The 16,609-nt window shown below is 43.2% G+C and overlaps 1 protein-coding gene across 1 annotated transcript in view; it reads right to left on the bottom strand.

Moving 5' to 3' along the window:
- Window positions 1-234: 234 nt before the first annotated feature.
- Window positions 235-16,609, bottom strand: part of LOC138602529 (Na(+)/H(+) exchange regulatory cofactor NHE-RF1-like) — a 31,381-nt gene continuing 15,006 nt past the window's right edge. Inside the window, exons 2-6 of the mRNA XM_069674009.1 lie at window positions 13,338-13,508; window positions 8,907-9,060; window positions 6,194-6,237; window positions 2,180-2,290; window positions 235-1,759 (exon numbers count right to left, since the gene is read on the bottom strand). Of these exons, the coding sequence (XP_069530110.1) occupies window positions 1,622-1,759; window positions 2,180-2,290; window positions 6,194-6,237; window positions 8,907-9,060; window positions 13,338-13,508 (618 nt within the window). The 3' untranslated portion in view covers window positions 235-1,621. The remainder of the gene's footprint in view (window positions 1,760-2,179; window positions 2,291-6,193; window positions 6,238-8,906; window positions 9,061-13,337; window positions 13,509-16,609) is intronic.

Genomic DNA, 16,609 nt, shown 5'->3' on the forward strand with positions numbered 1-16,609 from the left:
GTTGACTTTGCATATCTGAAGTTATCAAATACCTTTAAGTTCAAATTTCCATTGATGCTCATAAATCTAAATGTGTTTGTAACCAATCTTGGAGCATATATTTGTATGCTAGCTTCAAGCTTTGCTGCCAAGTGATGATTTATTCTGACACAAGGAGGCGAAACAAGTGACAAGAGATTTTTCAGGGGTGTGTCTTATAAACAAACAAACACATTTGTGAAAAGTTAACACAGGCAGAGATTTTTATTTCTTCTCACATAACTAATAATAAAAGCCAACATCACTTGATATTGTGATGATTTATTACAGTATAGAAATGACTCACTTCTTACACAAGCTAGAAAAAACATTTCATATATTTCAATCATTCATTTTAAAAAATCATCACTATTCTCAGACAACTGCACAAAAGCTAGTGAAGCACAGATGTTCTTTTAGAAATAAACAATCTCAGAGTTACACAATAAAAGTTTTAAGACACTGATAGAAACATGTAAAAATGTCACAGGAGAATAAAAATATTCTGTTTGATCATCATGTGAACTCAAGAGCCATGAAAAGAGGAGGACGGTATAAGTTACTCGTAATAAACTGAAGTTCACATTTAATAAGAGATGATTTCATGTATTCAGACAGAGTCGGGGGAAATGTTTGACAGCATCGTAGCAACATGGGATTCATTTCAGAGTGTAAAAATATACATGAAATAAGATATATACAATACAAGAGAAGCCATTTTAAAACTCAGATCCGTCCAGTTTAAAGCCATCAGAAGTTTTTTTTATGAGGAAAGCAAAGAAGTATTTTGGAATCATAAACTTTATAAAAATATCAAAGAATTGGCTCTAATGTACGGTAGCTGAGAAGGGCCATGCAAGCAAATATCTTTTATGCTATCACAAATTAAAGTTTGTTATCTTGAAATAACAGATCTTGTTTTTTCACAATAACAAAATAATTAGCACATATTATCTGGATTAAAATTTAAAAAATGCAAGCTGTTTTTTTGCTTCCGTACTGACGTCTAATCTGTAATCTACAAAATAAAAGCATCACTGTTCATGAAATAAACGACTTGAAAGGGAAATGAACTTATATATGAGATGTTTGGACCAAAAAACAAGATACACTGATTGTCAGGCTGGTTTAACTTCTGCTGGTCCCATTTACCTTTAAAGAAAAGACACTTTAGTTTTTAAAAGTTAGTATAAAGGAGGAAGGGGTCATTAAACGCCTCGTAGTTTCCACAGGCACCAGACTCTGACCAGCAGGGACTGTCAGGGTCCTTTTACACACACAAACACACATTTGAAACATGGTCCAGGTCTCCTTCATTGGCATACGCTTCTTTCTTGTTAGTAGCACATTATACATACAGTAAAATATCTGGATTATAATAACTTGAAGAGTAATTATAAGTATAGTTATTTTACAGAGCGGCATGAATTTATCTGCGGCCAAAAGTTAAACTGTTTTATTTAGTATCATGGCAATAAAAAATGTCTTTCTGATGTAATCGCTATAAAACATGTGTGTGTGTGTGTGTGTGTGTGTGTGCGTGTGTAAATGTGTGTTTTTGTTTGTGTGTGTGTGTGTGTGTGTGTGTGATTGCTGAGGTGCCCTATAGGTTGCTGAAGAGTTCGTTTTTCTTGGTCCAGTCCATGGGCGGTGCTCTCTTGTTGGAGCGTTTCTGGTGGGCAAGCTCTTTGACCTGCTGCAGCGACAGGTTGAGAGCTGGGATGGATTCAGTGACCAAACCCTGAAACAAAGACGGAGACAAAGAACAAAAACATATTTTATGAAAAGTTTAATTAAATTTTTGTGATAGATAAGGAGAACATAATATAATAAACATACAGTATAAACATACCACAAAGGGAGGTCGAGGAACTGTAATTTAAGTTTCCTCAAAAACGGCATAAAGCTCTTCAGCACATGGCGAATTGTGCAAATTACTCCAAAGAAAAAACGTCTCATTGACCTTATTTTCTTACATATAAAGTAAAAGATTCCAGGGTCAAATCATTTCACATTTTAACCCCATTAATAAAGGAATCAAACCCATGGCACCCTGAACAGGTAGATGCAAACTGTTCAAAAAACAACGTACATCTCTGTCCTGATTCACATGCAGCATAGAGAAGGGTTGTTGCATCATAGAATACGTCCTGTGACATACCTCAGGTGGGGTGTTTGTGGGCGGGGTCGTGAGCGAGGCGTTGGACGAGGCGTTGGATGGAGACGGACTGACTGACAGCTTGGAGTCTCTCTCTGCCCCTCGACCGTTCACCTGAGGACACAAACAACCATCAGCGTCTCTTTGCTAAACAACTGAATATGCAAACAACATTATAAAGACATTAACACAATCACATTTCAACAGGTGTGATTGGAATCTATTTTCAGTACCGGACTTCACCACAAGAGGTCAGCATTAGATTTTAGTTTGTTTTTCTACTGAATACAAGTTAGAAGCACCTGCGCAGGCACACATGTATCTCTAATACATCATTATTTGTGATTTGATTAGCCTTTTTAGCTCTTTTGCTGTTAGACATGCTAATTTTTAAAATCTGGGAATCACTAATGAGAGGTAATGAGTACATCTGTGGCCTTTACTTCTAGAACATTCAGGGAGAAGTTTATGGAATCAGCAAAAGCACTTTGAATTCTGTTTTGTTTGCTTGCAGGAAGATGCATTCAAGTTCCTGCAGCCTCAGTGTAAGATTCAGTGTCTCCAGCTTACTAAACAGAAGACAGTAAAACCTACAAACCAGCATACTCAAGGATTTCTAACTCACTTCAGCCCACCACCCTTTAAAGACGACTTCTTCCTGACCTTTCGCACCACCCCTCCCTCTGTGCACTGGTTACGCAACAATAGGCGGAACATGTAACTTCACTGCTGCACATACAGTCCCTGAGTAACAGGAAGCTAAGGTCAGAACTCCATTTGCATATATGGCCAAACGCCAGAGAGGAAGGCAGAAACGCAACAGTAGTTTATTTTCATTTGTGTTCTGGTGTCTTTATATGAATCTGGAATTATTTATATGTTGGTTGTCATTAAATTCTGGGGCCTAGACTCTGATATCCTGAGCGACCCTCAAGAAGTATTCTTGGGATGCCTCTAACACAGGGAGGGGTCAGAAAGGCACACAAACACATACTTTCTGTTATTGTTGAGGATTTTTTGGGAAATAGGCTTTCCTCTTCCTGGAGGAGGGTTAGTTGAGAAGGCTGATACCGCTCTCATGTTCTGTAGCGATTATCTTAGCACACAACAGCCAGCCTGGCTCTGCTGAGATGTAGCAGAGTCCAACCACCAGCACTCAAAGCTCACTCTTTAATGAGTAATAAGTTGTTTGAGTGCTGTGCAAAAAATCTAAAAACAACATAAACTGGTTTTACGGGGGTGTTTTGTGCCAAAATACTTTTGGCTTCCTTCCTCTGTTGCCTGGGAACTGCTCCTGGCCTAGAAATAGTCTGGCACATAACTCCTGTGAAAATGATAAGTTGTTGTTTTTGAGAGATGTTCAGATTGTAAGTAAAATTAATTTTCACCTCCCGCAATCTTTGAGAATTTGACTGCTGCTGACTATTGGTGTTGACTCTCCCAATATAGCTTGTGTACCTACTTTAGATATGTTGGCTAAAATGTTAGACTAGCTGACATGTACATGTCTGTGGTAGTGTGCCTGTTTTTTTGCACTGTTTTTCTCCTCTGTACTTTTATGAAGCACATATTAAAGCTAAAGGAAAAATCAATTCTCTGAGGCAGTTTGTGCAAGCTGTTTCCCTCTGTTCCCAGTCTCTATGCTAAGCTAAATAACTGAGGGGTGTAGCTTCATATAAAGATACTGACATCTGATATCAATCCTCTCATTTAACTCCTGATAAGAAAAACTTAACACTATCCACCATATTCTTGTGACATCACGCTCATAGTGGGAATGTCAAATTTCACAATGTTTTATTGCTGCTTCAGCGCTACAGGTTTGCAAATGCTAACTACTTATTATGTATCGTGAAAATGGAGGAACAGGCCATATTTCAAGTTAAAACTAAATTTGTAATACCCACTAGCTACTTAATAACAGCTACGTATTTAACCACTTCTTAGCTAAAATCTATTTGAATGCTAACCTTACTGTTAATTAGCTTACATCATCACTTGCTAGAAACCTAAACAATTCCTACCATATCGTCTAACGTTATCTGTTATGACTCAGCTATTTTAATGAGTTAAAATGTGTTTTTTTGATGACTCATTAGCTAATGACAGCTTAGTCACAGAAGCTAACATTAGCATTCAACCAATTCCGAGCTAACATTACTGCCAATTAGCTAACACCATTAGCTAGAAACTAACAGCATTCCTTCCTTATCGTGTCACACTGTAAAGCGGTATGTTATCTAGGAAGTGATTGAATGTTAACGTTAGCTGTTGTCTAGCACTAGCTAAAGGGTTAATATCTTTTAAATGAAATTAGAGCCCACTTTTCCTCCAGATTTTTCACATCAGTTGTTTCTAAATTGCTGATTAATTGAGCGGCTGTGAAATGATAATTATGTGTCAGAACAGTATGACCTTACAATGTGGTACTGAGAGTCCAATTTATAGGGTTTAATTTCTCTCACTGAGAAAGGCTCAGATGCTACCAATTTGCTAACTCACTAAATAACGAACTTAGCGACTGATGAGTAATTTGGACATTCAGTCTGTGAGTGTGTTAGTTGCCTCCTATTGTAAATTGTGGCCTCAGTGGGATTTTACCAAAATACTTCAGCTGGATGAACAAAAAGCTTCTCCATTCTTTCTGCCTCAGCCCAACAGTGAAGTTTTAATTAACCTATGATACACTGTACTATAAACAGTGTGTAAACTTTATCTACGTCCTTAATTTTTCTTTGTATATACAACCTGTCCTGAACAATTTAAAATAATTCACAGTTAATGGAGTGCTAGCTGGGTGCGGCTGTCCACACAGCCCCATACAATGACTGCCAGAGCGTTTAGACAATAACAGGAAAGTCTGCTCAGAACACGTCCACAATTAATAACTCACTTCTCCAGCGTCTCACTTCTCTGATGTTGCGAAACCACACCTGAGAAAATGCTGCGTGTTACTCTAAACACTGTTCGACCTTGACCTGCAGGGCTGTCTGCGAGGAGCTACACAGTATTCAAAGCTTAAATATTATCATTGTCCTCCTCTCTGCCAGGAAGGAGAGGCTCCATCGGTAGAGAGGGAAGTCGCCGTTGCAGGAGTCCGACAGCTTTTACAAACTTCAAAGTTTAAATCCCCATCTTGGCTTTGATCTAAAGCAGATTTCCACATTGAACTTATAATTCTACATGCTTTCAAGTCTCTGCCTTCTTTTGCCTGTGATAAAATCAGTTCTTAAAGATCTTAAAGGTTTGAAGCAGCGGTTAGTGTGACCCATTTTCCATAAGCTAGTGTCCTCATCTGGCAGCATACTGAACTAGCTGCAGTTTTTTAATATACTTTTTAAGGTAATCCAGTAGAGAGGAATCACAGAAGACTATATGGCTAGTAATATGAATGTTTCAGCATCTTTTTGTCTTAAAGATACTTTCTTAAAGTGAAGTTTGTGATATTCGTTTTAATCTGCTTAAGATACAATTGAGTATCATCAGTATAAAAATAATAACTGGAAATTGACATGATGATGTGCAATTAAATTTCAAAGATGTAGCATATATAGTGAAAACAAAAATAGTCCAAATATGCTTCCTTGAGGAATCCCATATCCAATACTATGTGTTTCTGATACACATGCACACTGTCGTTACTTTTAATCTGCTTGGTAAGACCTCTGAGTATTTAGAGCAGCTTTTCTTTTTACTAATGTAGTTTTTACTCATCCACACATTTATGTCAGAGAGACCTGCAATGACAGCATGCAATACGCTGGGATCATGTGGTGAGAGCCAGATGTACAATTGCGTATTGTCATCATAAAAACGGTAAATGACTTGGTGATGTGCAACTATATTTCAAAGTTTTAGCAAATATTTAAAAACAAAAATGGTCCAAGAATGCTTCCTTGAGGAATCCCATAGTCAATACTGAAAGCACTGAGGTCTAAAATAAGAAGCACAGTCATATCGTTTGCACACACAAGAACTCTCAGGTCATTTTTCTACCTTCAGTGAGCAGTCTCTTACCTTCTCCTCCATCCCTCCATTAATGACCGGCTCAGGCAGTGGACCTGCAGATAAAGAGACAACACAAGAATCAGTCATTGCACTCTAAAAGAAACAACTCTGTCCCTCTGTGTCAGGAGAAATGTCTGGTCATGATGCCTCCTCCAGTCCAGAGCTCCTCTCTGACCGATCCAGAGATCACCTTTCATCCCACCAACTCCTACTCTGTTACATAGCACAGGTATGAGCTCAGCATCTATTATTCACACAAGGTTCATCTTCTACGTGATGGTGCTCTTCCTGGTCCTCAAATGAGTCCACAGGCCCTCTCTACAGGTATACAGGAGCTTTTCACCTTAAAGCATTGAAGTTTTATCACCGACTATCATCTCAGAGGTCCCACACACACCTTACCTTCCATCCTCTGATCCTCCACACACAGAAAGTGTTATTTAGCTAACGTTGATTATTACTGGAGACAGCAGCTGCTTCTTCAGAGTTTATCTGAGATTGGAGTCCTCATCAGGTGATTGCTGTGTGTGTGTGTGTGTGTGTGTTTCTTTGTGTGTATGTGTGTGGTTGTGTGTCCCTGACTCTGATGAGAAGAGCCTCTCAAAGTCCTAATACAGCTCCAGCTCCACTCTGAGAGGCCACTTGGACCGAGCGCCTTGGAAACCAAACAAAGCTGCTGGCGAGAGAGGCTGTGTGTGTGTGTGTGTGTGTGTGTGTGTGTGTGTGTGTGTGTGTGTGTTGGAGTTAAGAGTCAGTGCAGGCAGGTGTCCTCTGAGTGGGCAGCATGTGAAGCGTAGGCAGTTACCTCGGAAACACCTGACTGGAATCTCTTCACTGTACAACGTTATTTTTTTTTTAATCCTGGACTGAAATACTGGAGAGTTTAAGAGTCCATAAAACTATGAAACATCTGCCTCTCGTTCAGTGATGGAAATGTAGTTCCTCTTGTGTTAATTTTATGGTAATTTATTCTTCAACTCTCCTGCATTTCAGAGTTAGTGGAGCCTTTTGTCATGTTTCTGTTGTCTACATGTTGTAAACCAAGCAGCAACTTCCAGTGGCTCAAAAATGACACTGAACTCAGAAGTGCCAAAAAGCTGCAGTTCCTCTGGTGTCCACTTGAGGCTGCCTCCAGCAGTGAGTCAGTCCCCATAGAGCCCCATGTTAAACTTTACAGCAGAAATAAACATGTTTACAGCCTGGTACAAAAAACTGTTTGGGTCTCTATAGCTCATTAATCATATTGTTGCCTGCTTTTTCTTGAGTATTTCATGCTTATGTCTTTGATACACGACAGTTAAATAATTAAATATAACAAATAATAGTAACGTCTTTGGTCTGTTGTTACAAAACAAACAGGATGTCACCTTCGGCAGTTGGAAAATATAGATTACAAGTCAAGACAATCCTTACTTGAAGCCCAACGTCCCTCTTCCTCTCTCTCTTTACCATCAGTATGAAGCTTTTTACACTTTGACGCAACTATATCAATGTGATAATGTGATTTAAAATAACATGTCAGTCAAAGGCGACATTTTACTGCAGATATCATTAAAAGTACATTTTGCTGATACCAGTCGAGTCCTTTAACGTCAGTAGGATTTTGAACGTCAGACTTGTAGTGGGGAATTTTTGCATTGTTGTATTGGATCTCAATACTTCTTAATAATATATCAATAACAGACTAGGAGTGTCAACATTAACATGTGTAATATCTTAATTAAAGGTAAATCTTTTCCCCTGTGCGTGCATGCCAACATGAAGGGTCTGAGGGTATATATCTGTGGCCCTAGACACAGACACCTGTGGACAACACACTGTACGGGGGCTCCCTCTGCAGGCTGTGGTAGGTACTGCAGGCTCTGTGACATCACGTCCAAGTGCCTTTGAGCAAGACGCTGAATCTGCAGCTGACTCTGGAGTCATCATGTTTCACCTTTTCAGACAGAGGGGCGGTAAGAAGATATTTAACCAAAGGCTTTCCTGTGATTTTATCGTTTTGAGACGTACATTGTTTGAAGTTGTTCCTCTTCCTGTCCTACGCACACACTGTTGTGTGTTTTATTGTTGGGTTTTATATGTTTAACACTTTAAAAGATTGATTTGATAAGTGCTTTACAAATAAACTTAATATTTATCTTTATGAACTTTGGAAAAAAGTGTTTTCACCATCATCTTTTCACAGGACTGAAATTTCCATCAGGTAAAAAGCACAGCATCTCTCTTCTAGTTGTTTTTAAGGGTCAAACTATCCAATTATCACTTTATATTTAGTCATGAGTGTCGAGTTTTAATGTCAGAGCGAGGTCTGCATTCACACCTTCTGCACACTGAACAAACAGCACCTGTACTCAGTCTGTTCTGTCTAATCTGATGTATTTATGTCTCAAAGATTCACTTTATCCGCGGGGTGGTTGAAGGTGACGGGCCGGCTCAGTGACTCCATGTCTGTTTCTTGGCAGAGAGAAATAAAAATAAAAGGAGCCGTTCAGCAGAGAGTGAGTCAAAGAGAGACAGACTGAATTAAATGCCAAGAAACTGAGTGACAGACTTTAAATCCGCTGAAGGAGAGGAGGAGGAAACATCACCTGCTGACGGTGAACCTGCAGCCGCACATTTCCAGCTAACTGCCGTCATTCACTTCAGACAGCTGCAGTTAAACGAGTAGCTGGTACCGCCTGAGTTTGTGTGTGTGTGTGTGTGTGTGTGTGTGTGCTCTCACCGGTGAGGTGGTCCGAGGTGGGGGTCACTCTGCACCTCTTAAAGAAGGCGTCTGTGTCGGAGTCCACCACCAGCAGACGGGCCACGTTCCCCCCGGCTTTGATGGCCGCTACGACTTCTGAATGAGTCTTCCCTTCAACCGTCATACCGTTCACCTGAGGGGAGAGGAAGAGAGTTTCAGATTAGATTTCACTTTTTACTGGAATATCACTTTTGTTTCTCTTGTTTTGTCAGTGTGATTATCATCATGCTGGTATTGCTTCCAGGAAATCTGCCTTCTCTTGCATGTAAATAAACCAAACTTTGCACTATTTACAGTCCTGTGTCAAACTTCCTCGTCAGAGTCTGGATGGTGGCTTTACAGCAACTGTCTAAAGTTTAAAACTCTGAGAATTTGCACACACAAACAATCAGTTATATGTGCTACAACTTGCAATTTATGCGGATGTCGGTTTAACACAGCGGTTAAAACGTGCGCCTCATGACAGAGGCGCAGTCCTTGACTCCAACCCTCTGCTGAGGGTTAATCCCACTCTCTCTCTCTCTCTCTTCCCTTGTTTCCAACTTCCAACACCAAAAAACTTTGCATCTTATACCAGAATGTTGGCTTGTTAGAGCAGAAAGATTCTCATGCTTTGAGCTGGCAGAAATGATAAAAGTCCATCTCTGTTTTTTCCCCCAAAACTGTGAAATTATGAATCTCACATTTTATGCCAAATTGACACCAAATGTCTCCACGTCATCCTCAGACGGTCCTCCAAAAACAATCCAGACAGATGTTTGATTTATCAAAATGTTCCTCTGTAAACATGTCTGTACATAACTTCATCTAACTAATTAGATGTCCTGTCTTCTGGGGAAGAAGGGACATTTAAAAGTCACGGTTTGTGTAGTGTGGTGAACTTTTTTTAAGAGTTTTTTAATCATCGGTTGCAGCGTGAGGATCTTTAAACATCTGTTATTCTGGTCGTCAGTCTTTGTCACATAAACCGCAGATAAAAGCCATAAAACCATAAACTATAAAAAGATAAGTTGTTAAAATAAAGTAAACAAATTCTCAAGTTTTTCTCGATAGCTGAATGTTTGACTCGAGTTTAATTCTGCCTCTCCTCTGCATGAACAGCAGACAGCAGGTTGATCTTTAGAACACCTGTGTGTCTGACATGTCTCCGTGCAGCTCGGCTAAATGACAAAATGTCCTGAGCAGCCAAAGTTGTGAGTGTAAGAGGCACATGATGGCTGTGTGGCAGTGTGCTGTGTTGGCCCTATGAGTTCCAGCACTGCCCAAAGGACTTCATGTATCTCGGGATCATGAGATTGACAGACGGGCTGGTGCAGCGTCAGCAGTAATGCAGGCGTTGTACCGCACCGTCATTGTGAAGAAGGAGCTGACCCGTAAGGCTAAGCTCTCAATGTAAGATCTACGTTCCAACTCTCAGCTTTAGAGAGAGGGTAAGGAGCGCAGACATCCGGAGGGAGCCCGGAGGAGGGCCGCTACTCCTTCACATCAAAGGGAGTCAGTTGAGGTGGTTCGGGCATCTCATTAGGAAGCCTCCTGGGTGCCTCCCTGTGGAGGCTTTCCTCTTCCTGGAGGAGACCCCAGGGCAGACCCAGAGCCCGCTGGAGGGATTATATATCTCACCTGGCCTGGGAACGCCTCGGGATCGCCCAGGAGGAGCTGGAAAACGTTACTAGGGAGAGGGACGTCCGGGCTACCTTGCTTTACCTGCTGCCTCCGCGACCCGACCCCGGATAAGCAGAGGAAAATGGACGGATGGATGAGTTCATGCACGTGTTTGTTTCCTTGTTTTAACAGTCGTCTATCTCCGTGTCTTGAGGGCCTATAAAGACCTGACCTAAAGATGCTTCTGAGGTTCAATAATAAAATTCTTTCTGTGTTCCCACTGAAGTGAGCAAACTGTTTTATCTGTCAGCTTTGTTCTCTCAATATTTTCACTGTGTCTGCCGGAGACTCCGGGGCAGGAAATCCTGAGTGTCCACACAAAACATGCACGTAAGCAAACACACACACATTCTTTAAAGCCTTACGTACTGAGACATCATATTGTTTTATAGAGCGAGGCTTTAAATCGACCTAACCCCTCAGGTTCATCCTCTCGACTGTGTGACAGCTGAACTCTGCTGGTCAGGAACTCTACATGTCAGACGTCTCCTGCTGCACCAGCTGAGTGTTGTGGGATAAAATCACCATGGGAAAGCATGTGAGAAATGTCTCAGAGGGTGTGTGTGTGTGTGTGTGTGTGTGTGTGTGTGTGTGTGTTTAGGTCATAGGGTGGACCCGCACGTCTAAGCCAGCCCCTCAGAGGAAGCTGGACAATAGCTGCTTGGTCAGTAACAGCAGTAACAATGGCCGTCCGCTCCCCACAGAGCCCCGCTGCTCAGTGGGTGGTGTGTCTGTCTGAGGCCCTCTGGGGGGCTGGAAGCCCCTCAGCAGACTCCCAGACAGACCACAACTCTGTCCTCTTTCTCCTTTACAGTTAAATCTTATGCTTTCTGTTTAAAGCTGCAAAATGTCACTTAGGGACAGAGAGTTCTCAGGAATCTGTTCTTTACTTCTTTACTTACTTTTACCTCCTACATGTTAACACAAATATCGGACCTTTCTGCTCTTTACATTTTCAAATCCGGCTCGTTACTTCAGGGGAATAATTGATTAATTTTATTTTGCATCATTGCACGCCCCCTTCCCAACATCCAGACTGATTTCAGCCTAAATAATGGAACAATAACACTCAGAGAAGATGACTCCTTGGTGTTTCCCTTTGTGTACATCATGCACAGAAGACGCCTGAAGACAAACAGACAGAGAGGGAAACTGCAGTGAGGAGAAGAGCTGCAAGTGAATATGATGTCCGTGAGCAACAGGGAGGACGATGAAAGTGAAGCAGCCAACATGGCCGACGAGCGGCAGCAAATATGTCTCTGAATATGAGGTTAGCTTCAGTTAGCTTAGCACAGAAACAGCCTGCAGAGGGACACGTCTGACTTTATACTGTGAGGTCGTTTCACAGCCTGGACGCTGCAGGACACGACTGACAGCACCAGCTCTGCTCTGTGTGACCTTTGCCTCCCCTGCTTCGGACGGTAAGCGAGCCGTGCATGATTTGAAAAAGTGTGCTGCTCTTAATGAGCCAGAGATTTCCATTGTGAGTTTCTTTCACACACTCTGTCTCTCTCCTCCTGACAGACCGCAGACCAGTTAAGAGGCTGTGTGTGAGGAGGCTGCTTACAGTGACAGTCACGCCAGAGTCCACGGGGGGATTTAGGACCCCACACAGCGCCTGTTTGTTCACATCACATTCCTCTGAACTCACAGTTAACTTTAGGAAAAGAGCCGAACACGCGGCTGACTGTGAGACTGTCTGAGCACATTCAGCGTGTGGATGAGACAGGCGACTCCTCTGCTGTGGTGGACGACCGATGAAGTAGAAGAAGCAACACATTGTAAAGATACTGTCGCAACTAAAAGCCACTTAAAGTCGCTTACTATACTGTGATGTGACAAAGGTGGATATTTTTATCACACTAAGAAATCACTAGAGGCCGGCTGGAGCGGAAGGATTAGAGACAGGAAGTGCTCCGTGCAGGGATACTTCTGTGTAACGCAAAGGTAAACACATGCTTTACTCAAGTATACGTACAGATGTGTGTGTAAAGTCTGCGTCCTGCTGTCAGTCGTGTCCCTCTGCAGGCTGTTTCTGTGCTAAGCTAACTGAAGCTAACCTCATGTTTCGAGACGATTAAACTGAAATCATGTGAACTTCAAATCAAACTAATGAACATTAACTTTGTTCCAGTGTGTAAATCAGTTGGATGGGGAATGTCTCAGCTGCTGGTCGGCCATGTTGGCTGCTTCACCTTCATGTGGCTCCGAGTTCTCCCTGTCGCTCACGGACATCACGTTCACTAGACGCGTCGTCTCCACGCTGCAGTTTCCCTCTCTGTCTGTTTGTCTTTTGTGCATGATACACACGAAGGGAAACACCAAGGAAGGACATTTTCTGCGTGATATTGTTCCATCTATTCAGGTCAAAATCAGTCCGGATGTTTGGGAGGCGGCGTGCAACGTTACAAAATAAAAGTAATCAATAATTCCCCTCAGAAGCTGAAGTAACAGGGCTGCTGCGGTACAGATATTTGTGATATAATGTTGGAGGTAAAGAAGTACAAATAATGGTCTCTACTTAAGAACTTTGTTACTTCCTGCCTTTGTTTAAAGATTACTCAGTAACCAGCGAGAACAATCAGACAGCAAAGAGAGTTAAAAAGTAAACTGACAGACTTTCGTCACTGCGTCTTACATAACTCTGCATCTGGCCTCCGTTCAAAGAGTTTCCTGGCTGCACAACTAAAATCATTTCCCTTGTAAACACTGTGCTGAGTGGCTAAAGCGTTGACCTCTCTGCAGTACCTGAACTATCCTGTCTTTGGGCAGCAGGCCGGCCCTCTCTGCAGGAGAGTCTTCATCCACAGCTCGGATGTACTGCCCCGGCCGCGCCCGCTCGCTGTGCAGGTTGAAGCCATACCCGTTGGACCCTCGCTGGATCACACAGAGACGAGGCCGCTGTTCAGTGATCATTTCCTGTGAGAGGAGAGAGAGAGAGAGAGAGAGAGGGTGTTAGTACACTGTTTGCTGCATCAGTACACCACGACATCAGCTGGTAAATATACCTCCACCATGGGCGAGCGTTCAGGGAGAACGAGCGGCACAAAGATGACAGAGAGCTCCAGAGAGTCGTTCACCATGAAGATGAAGCCGAGGCTGAACATGCAGGTGGCTGCTGCATGCTGATGTGTTGTGTTCTGTGTTATTCACATTAAACTGATTTGGACTCCGCGTGACTCCGAGCTGCTCCCCAGGAAGGAAGAGGGTCTCCGAGGCATGTGATTGGAGCGCCGCAGGCTGGGAAGGTTTCATTTCAGAGAATTCGAGGAGGGGGTCGACGGCCTTGTCTGCGTGAGGAAAGGCCCAGTTCCGGTTTGGTCCGCAGCCCTGCCCGCTGCGGACCCCGAGGAGGACAATGGGAGCTGGGCGTTGACCTCTGACCACCCCCCCTCGCCCGCTCTGGGATGGCAGGAAGAGTTAGAGCTGTATTGTCATCCAGGAAAAAACTGGAGCTGAAACCATGAACCTCCCTTCCGCTGCAGGCATGAAGCACTTTCTTTATTTAGCTGTGATGGCTTTTTCATCAGAGCGGCTGAAACACGGAGGACGCAGTGAAGTCCAGGAGAGACGGCCGGTCAGGGTAATCTTTGTCACTGTGACCGAGTGTGACCCCACACTCCCTCCACATCAGAGCGGCTGAGAGCCCCCGCCCTGCGTACACCGACACTCCGAGACAATGAACAAACTCTATAAATAAGTCACTTTATAAATGAGTCACTTTGAGAGGAAAACACGTGATGGAGGTGATTTATTAAAGATAGTTCAGGAGACAGACATGAAGTGTCACATCAGAGTAACAGAGGCACGTGTGACTCAGTGTTTTCTCTCTTTGCACAGTTTGATCGTCACGTCACTGATTATGTAACACGATTGTTCTGAGATAACGTCCGGTCCAACCCTCCTTCATACAACAACAACTCACTTTTCAAACTGAACAGCACCTGGAAAACTTTTCACCTTTGCACAAACACGATGAATCAGCCACGGGGACACAACTGTTTCGCTTTGATAGCTTAGCGTTTGCTAACCCCTCACTCCTCCACCCTCTCCTCCAAATGTGCTCACTTCTGGCTCCAGAAAACAAAGATGGCGACGACCAAAAAGCAAAACTTCCTGCTTCAGAAAGGCACTAAATAAACCGATGGATGACGTCACTGTGGCTGCGTCCTTTATTTATACAGTCTGAGTGGAATTAACCCACAGAGCACCTGTACGCCCGGTGTGGGACAGATGTAACACCGAGGACCTTCAACACTCTCTGCAGGCTTAGCATCAGACTCAGTGACACTCATCGGGTGCTCTGGCTGATGTTAGGCATCCCTGCGGAGGGGTGAGAGAGGGTGAGAGAGGCTCTGGCAGGGACAACAGAGGACGGTTTGTGTCTTAGAGGAGCCGAGGGCCGAAGAATCTCCACGCGGGGCTGAAATCTGTGGAATCTGCTGAACTCACACAAGCTGACGGGAGGACCGAGGACGCACAGACACAGCTGTCAGTTACATGAGAGCATCACAACTGCAGAGCATTAATGCTGCATTCTGCACATGACAAACCGATACCACATAACTCCTCTACATACAACCAGCTGCGGCTACAACAGAGTCACTCTGAGCAGCCTGATAAATGAGCTTCAGACAGGCCTGAGGTCGGCTTCATGTGCTGGTTTACTTCCTCTCAGACGATTCATCTTATTAAGAATACTTTCCGGAGCCTAAATCAGCAGCTCGTACATGGAAACAGATTCACATAAATACGTCCGCAGATTTATTTCTGTAAGGTCGTCTCTGCAAGCAGCTCATTACAACAAACATTTACAGTAAGAGGCGGTGACCTCTGGTGGTTGTAGTATTTATGGCGGGTGCAAAGAAGGAAGTCAGGTGACACAAGAGCCTAAAGGCCTGCGTAGGTTGGAGGTCATACGGTCTGTCAGGAGACTGGATTTAATTTCCTGTCTGTAAACCAACAGAAAGCGAGAGTAAATATTTTATTATAACTTATAACTCTAAGCTAAGCCACCGCCTCTGAGGCTGACAATGCCGCTCCTCGAGTGTCTCTGTCTGCTCTCTACAGACACTTTCTTATCCTCTACATGCTAACCGGTGAAAGCCACCTCTCCATGATGCTGTGCATGTGTCTCTGTTTGTGTATTGATCTCTCTCATGTCAGGAAGTGTGAGCCTCACAGAGGGAAGCATATTGGGGGAAGATGTGTCAACAGTTCCTGTTCGACACTTCCCCGCTCAGAGGAAAGTTTGTGTCACAGAGTGCGGTCATCTCTTTGTGGCTTTAGAGGAACATCTGACACAACAGAAAAGTGAGACACATGAATGATGAGAAGGGTACACAAAGATAAAAAGTTATTGGGTGCGATTGTAATTCTCTTGGACCAGAAGGGCGGAGCTGAAGAGGAGAGAGGGGTAAGCTAACGCTAAGTTATCGAAGCTAAAGAAGCTAAAAGAGCGTGTGGAACATGGCGGACTCGCTGCGTGATCGCCCATATGTTAGCGGGGAGAGCGAGCAGCAGGTACACGGCCCAGAGGTTACGTTCAGTGACTGAGTGAGCTGAGGGGACACCTAGCAGACAGCTAGCAGCTCCCAGCTGTCACTCAAAGAGGCCACGCCCCTAATGATGCGTCACTTTAAGCCTTAATATAATGTAAACAGGTGAGCTGTATAAAGATTCTCCCCGTACAGTTGTCATGAAGAGAGAAATGAGCTATAGAGACCCAAACTGTTTTTTGTACCAGGCTGTAAACATGTTTATTTCTGCTGTAAAGTTTAACATGGGGCTCTATGGGGACTGACTCACTGCTGGAGGCAGCCTCAAGTGGACACCAGAGGAACTGCAGCTTTTAAACATGTTGCTTATATAACCCTGTCCGCTGGTGACTCTGAAGAGTCTAAATAAAGTGAAACTAACTTCCTCCATGTAAACAGAGTTGCATCATATTCTTTTTACTTTCATCTCTGCTCCTGTTAATCCTCTTTAACGCTGCTGATGTCTGACTGTTGTTTCTGTCT

This window comes from Semicossyphus pulcher, unplaced genomic scaffold (genome assembly GCF_022749685.1).
Source record: "Semicossyphus pulcher isolate SPU_LCO1_2020_fin unplaced genomic scaffold, fSemPul1.0.p SCAF_23, whole genome shotgun sequence".
NCBI classification, from domain to species: Eukaryota; Metazoa; Chordata; class Actinopteri; order Labriformes; family Labridae; genus Semicossyphus; species Semicossyphus pulcher.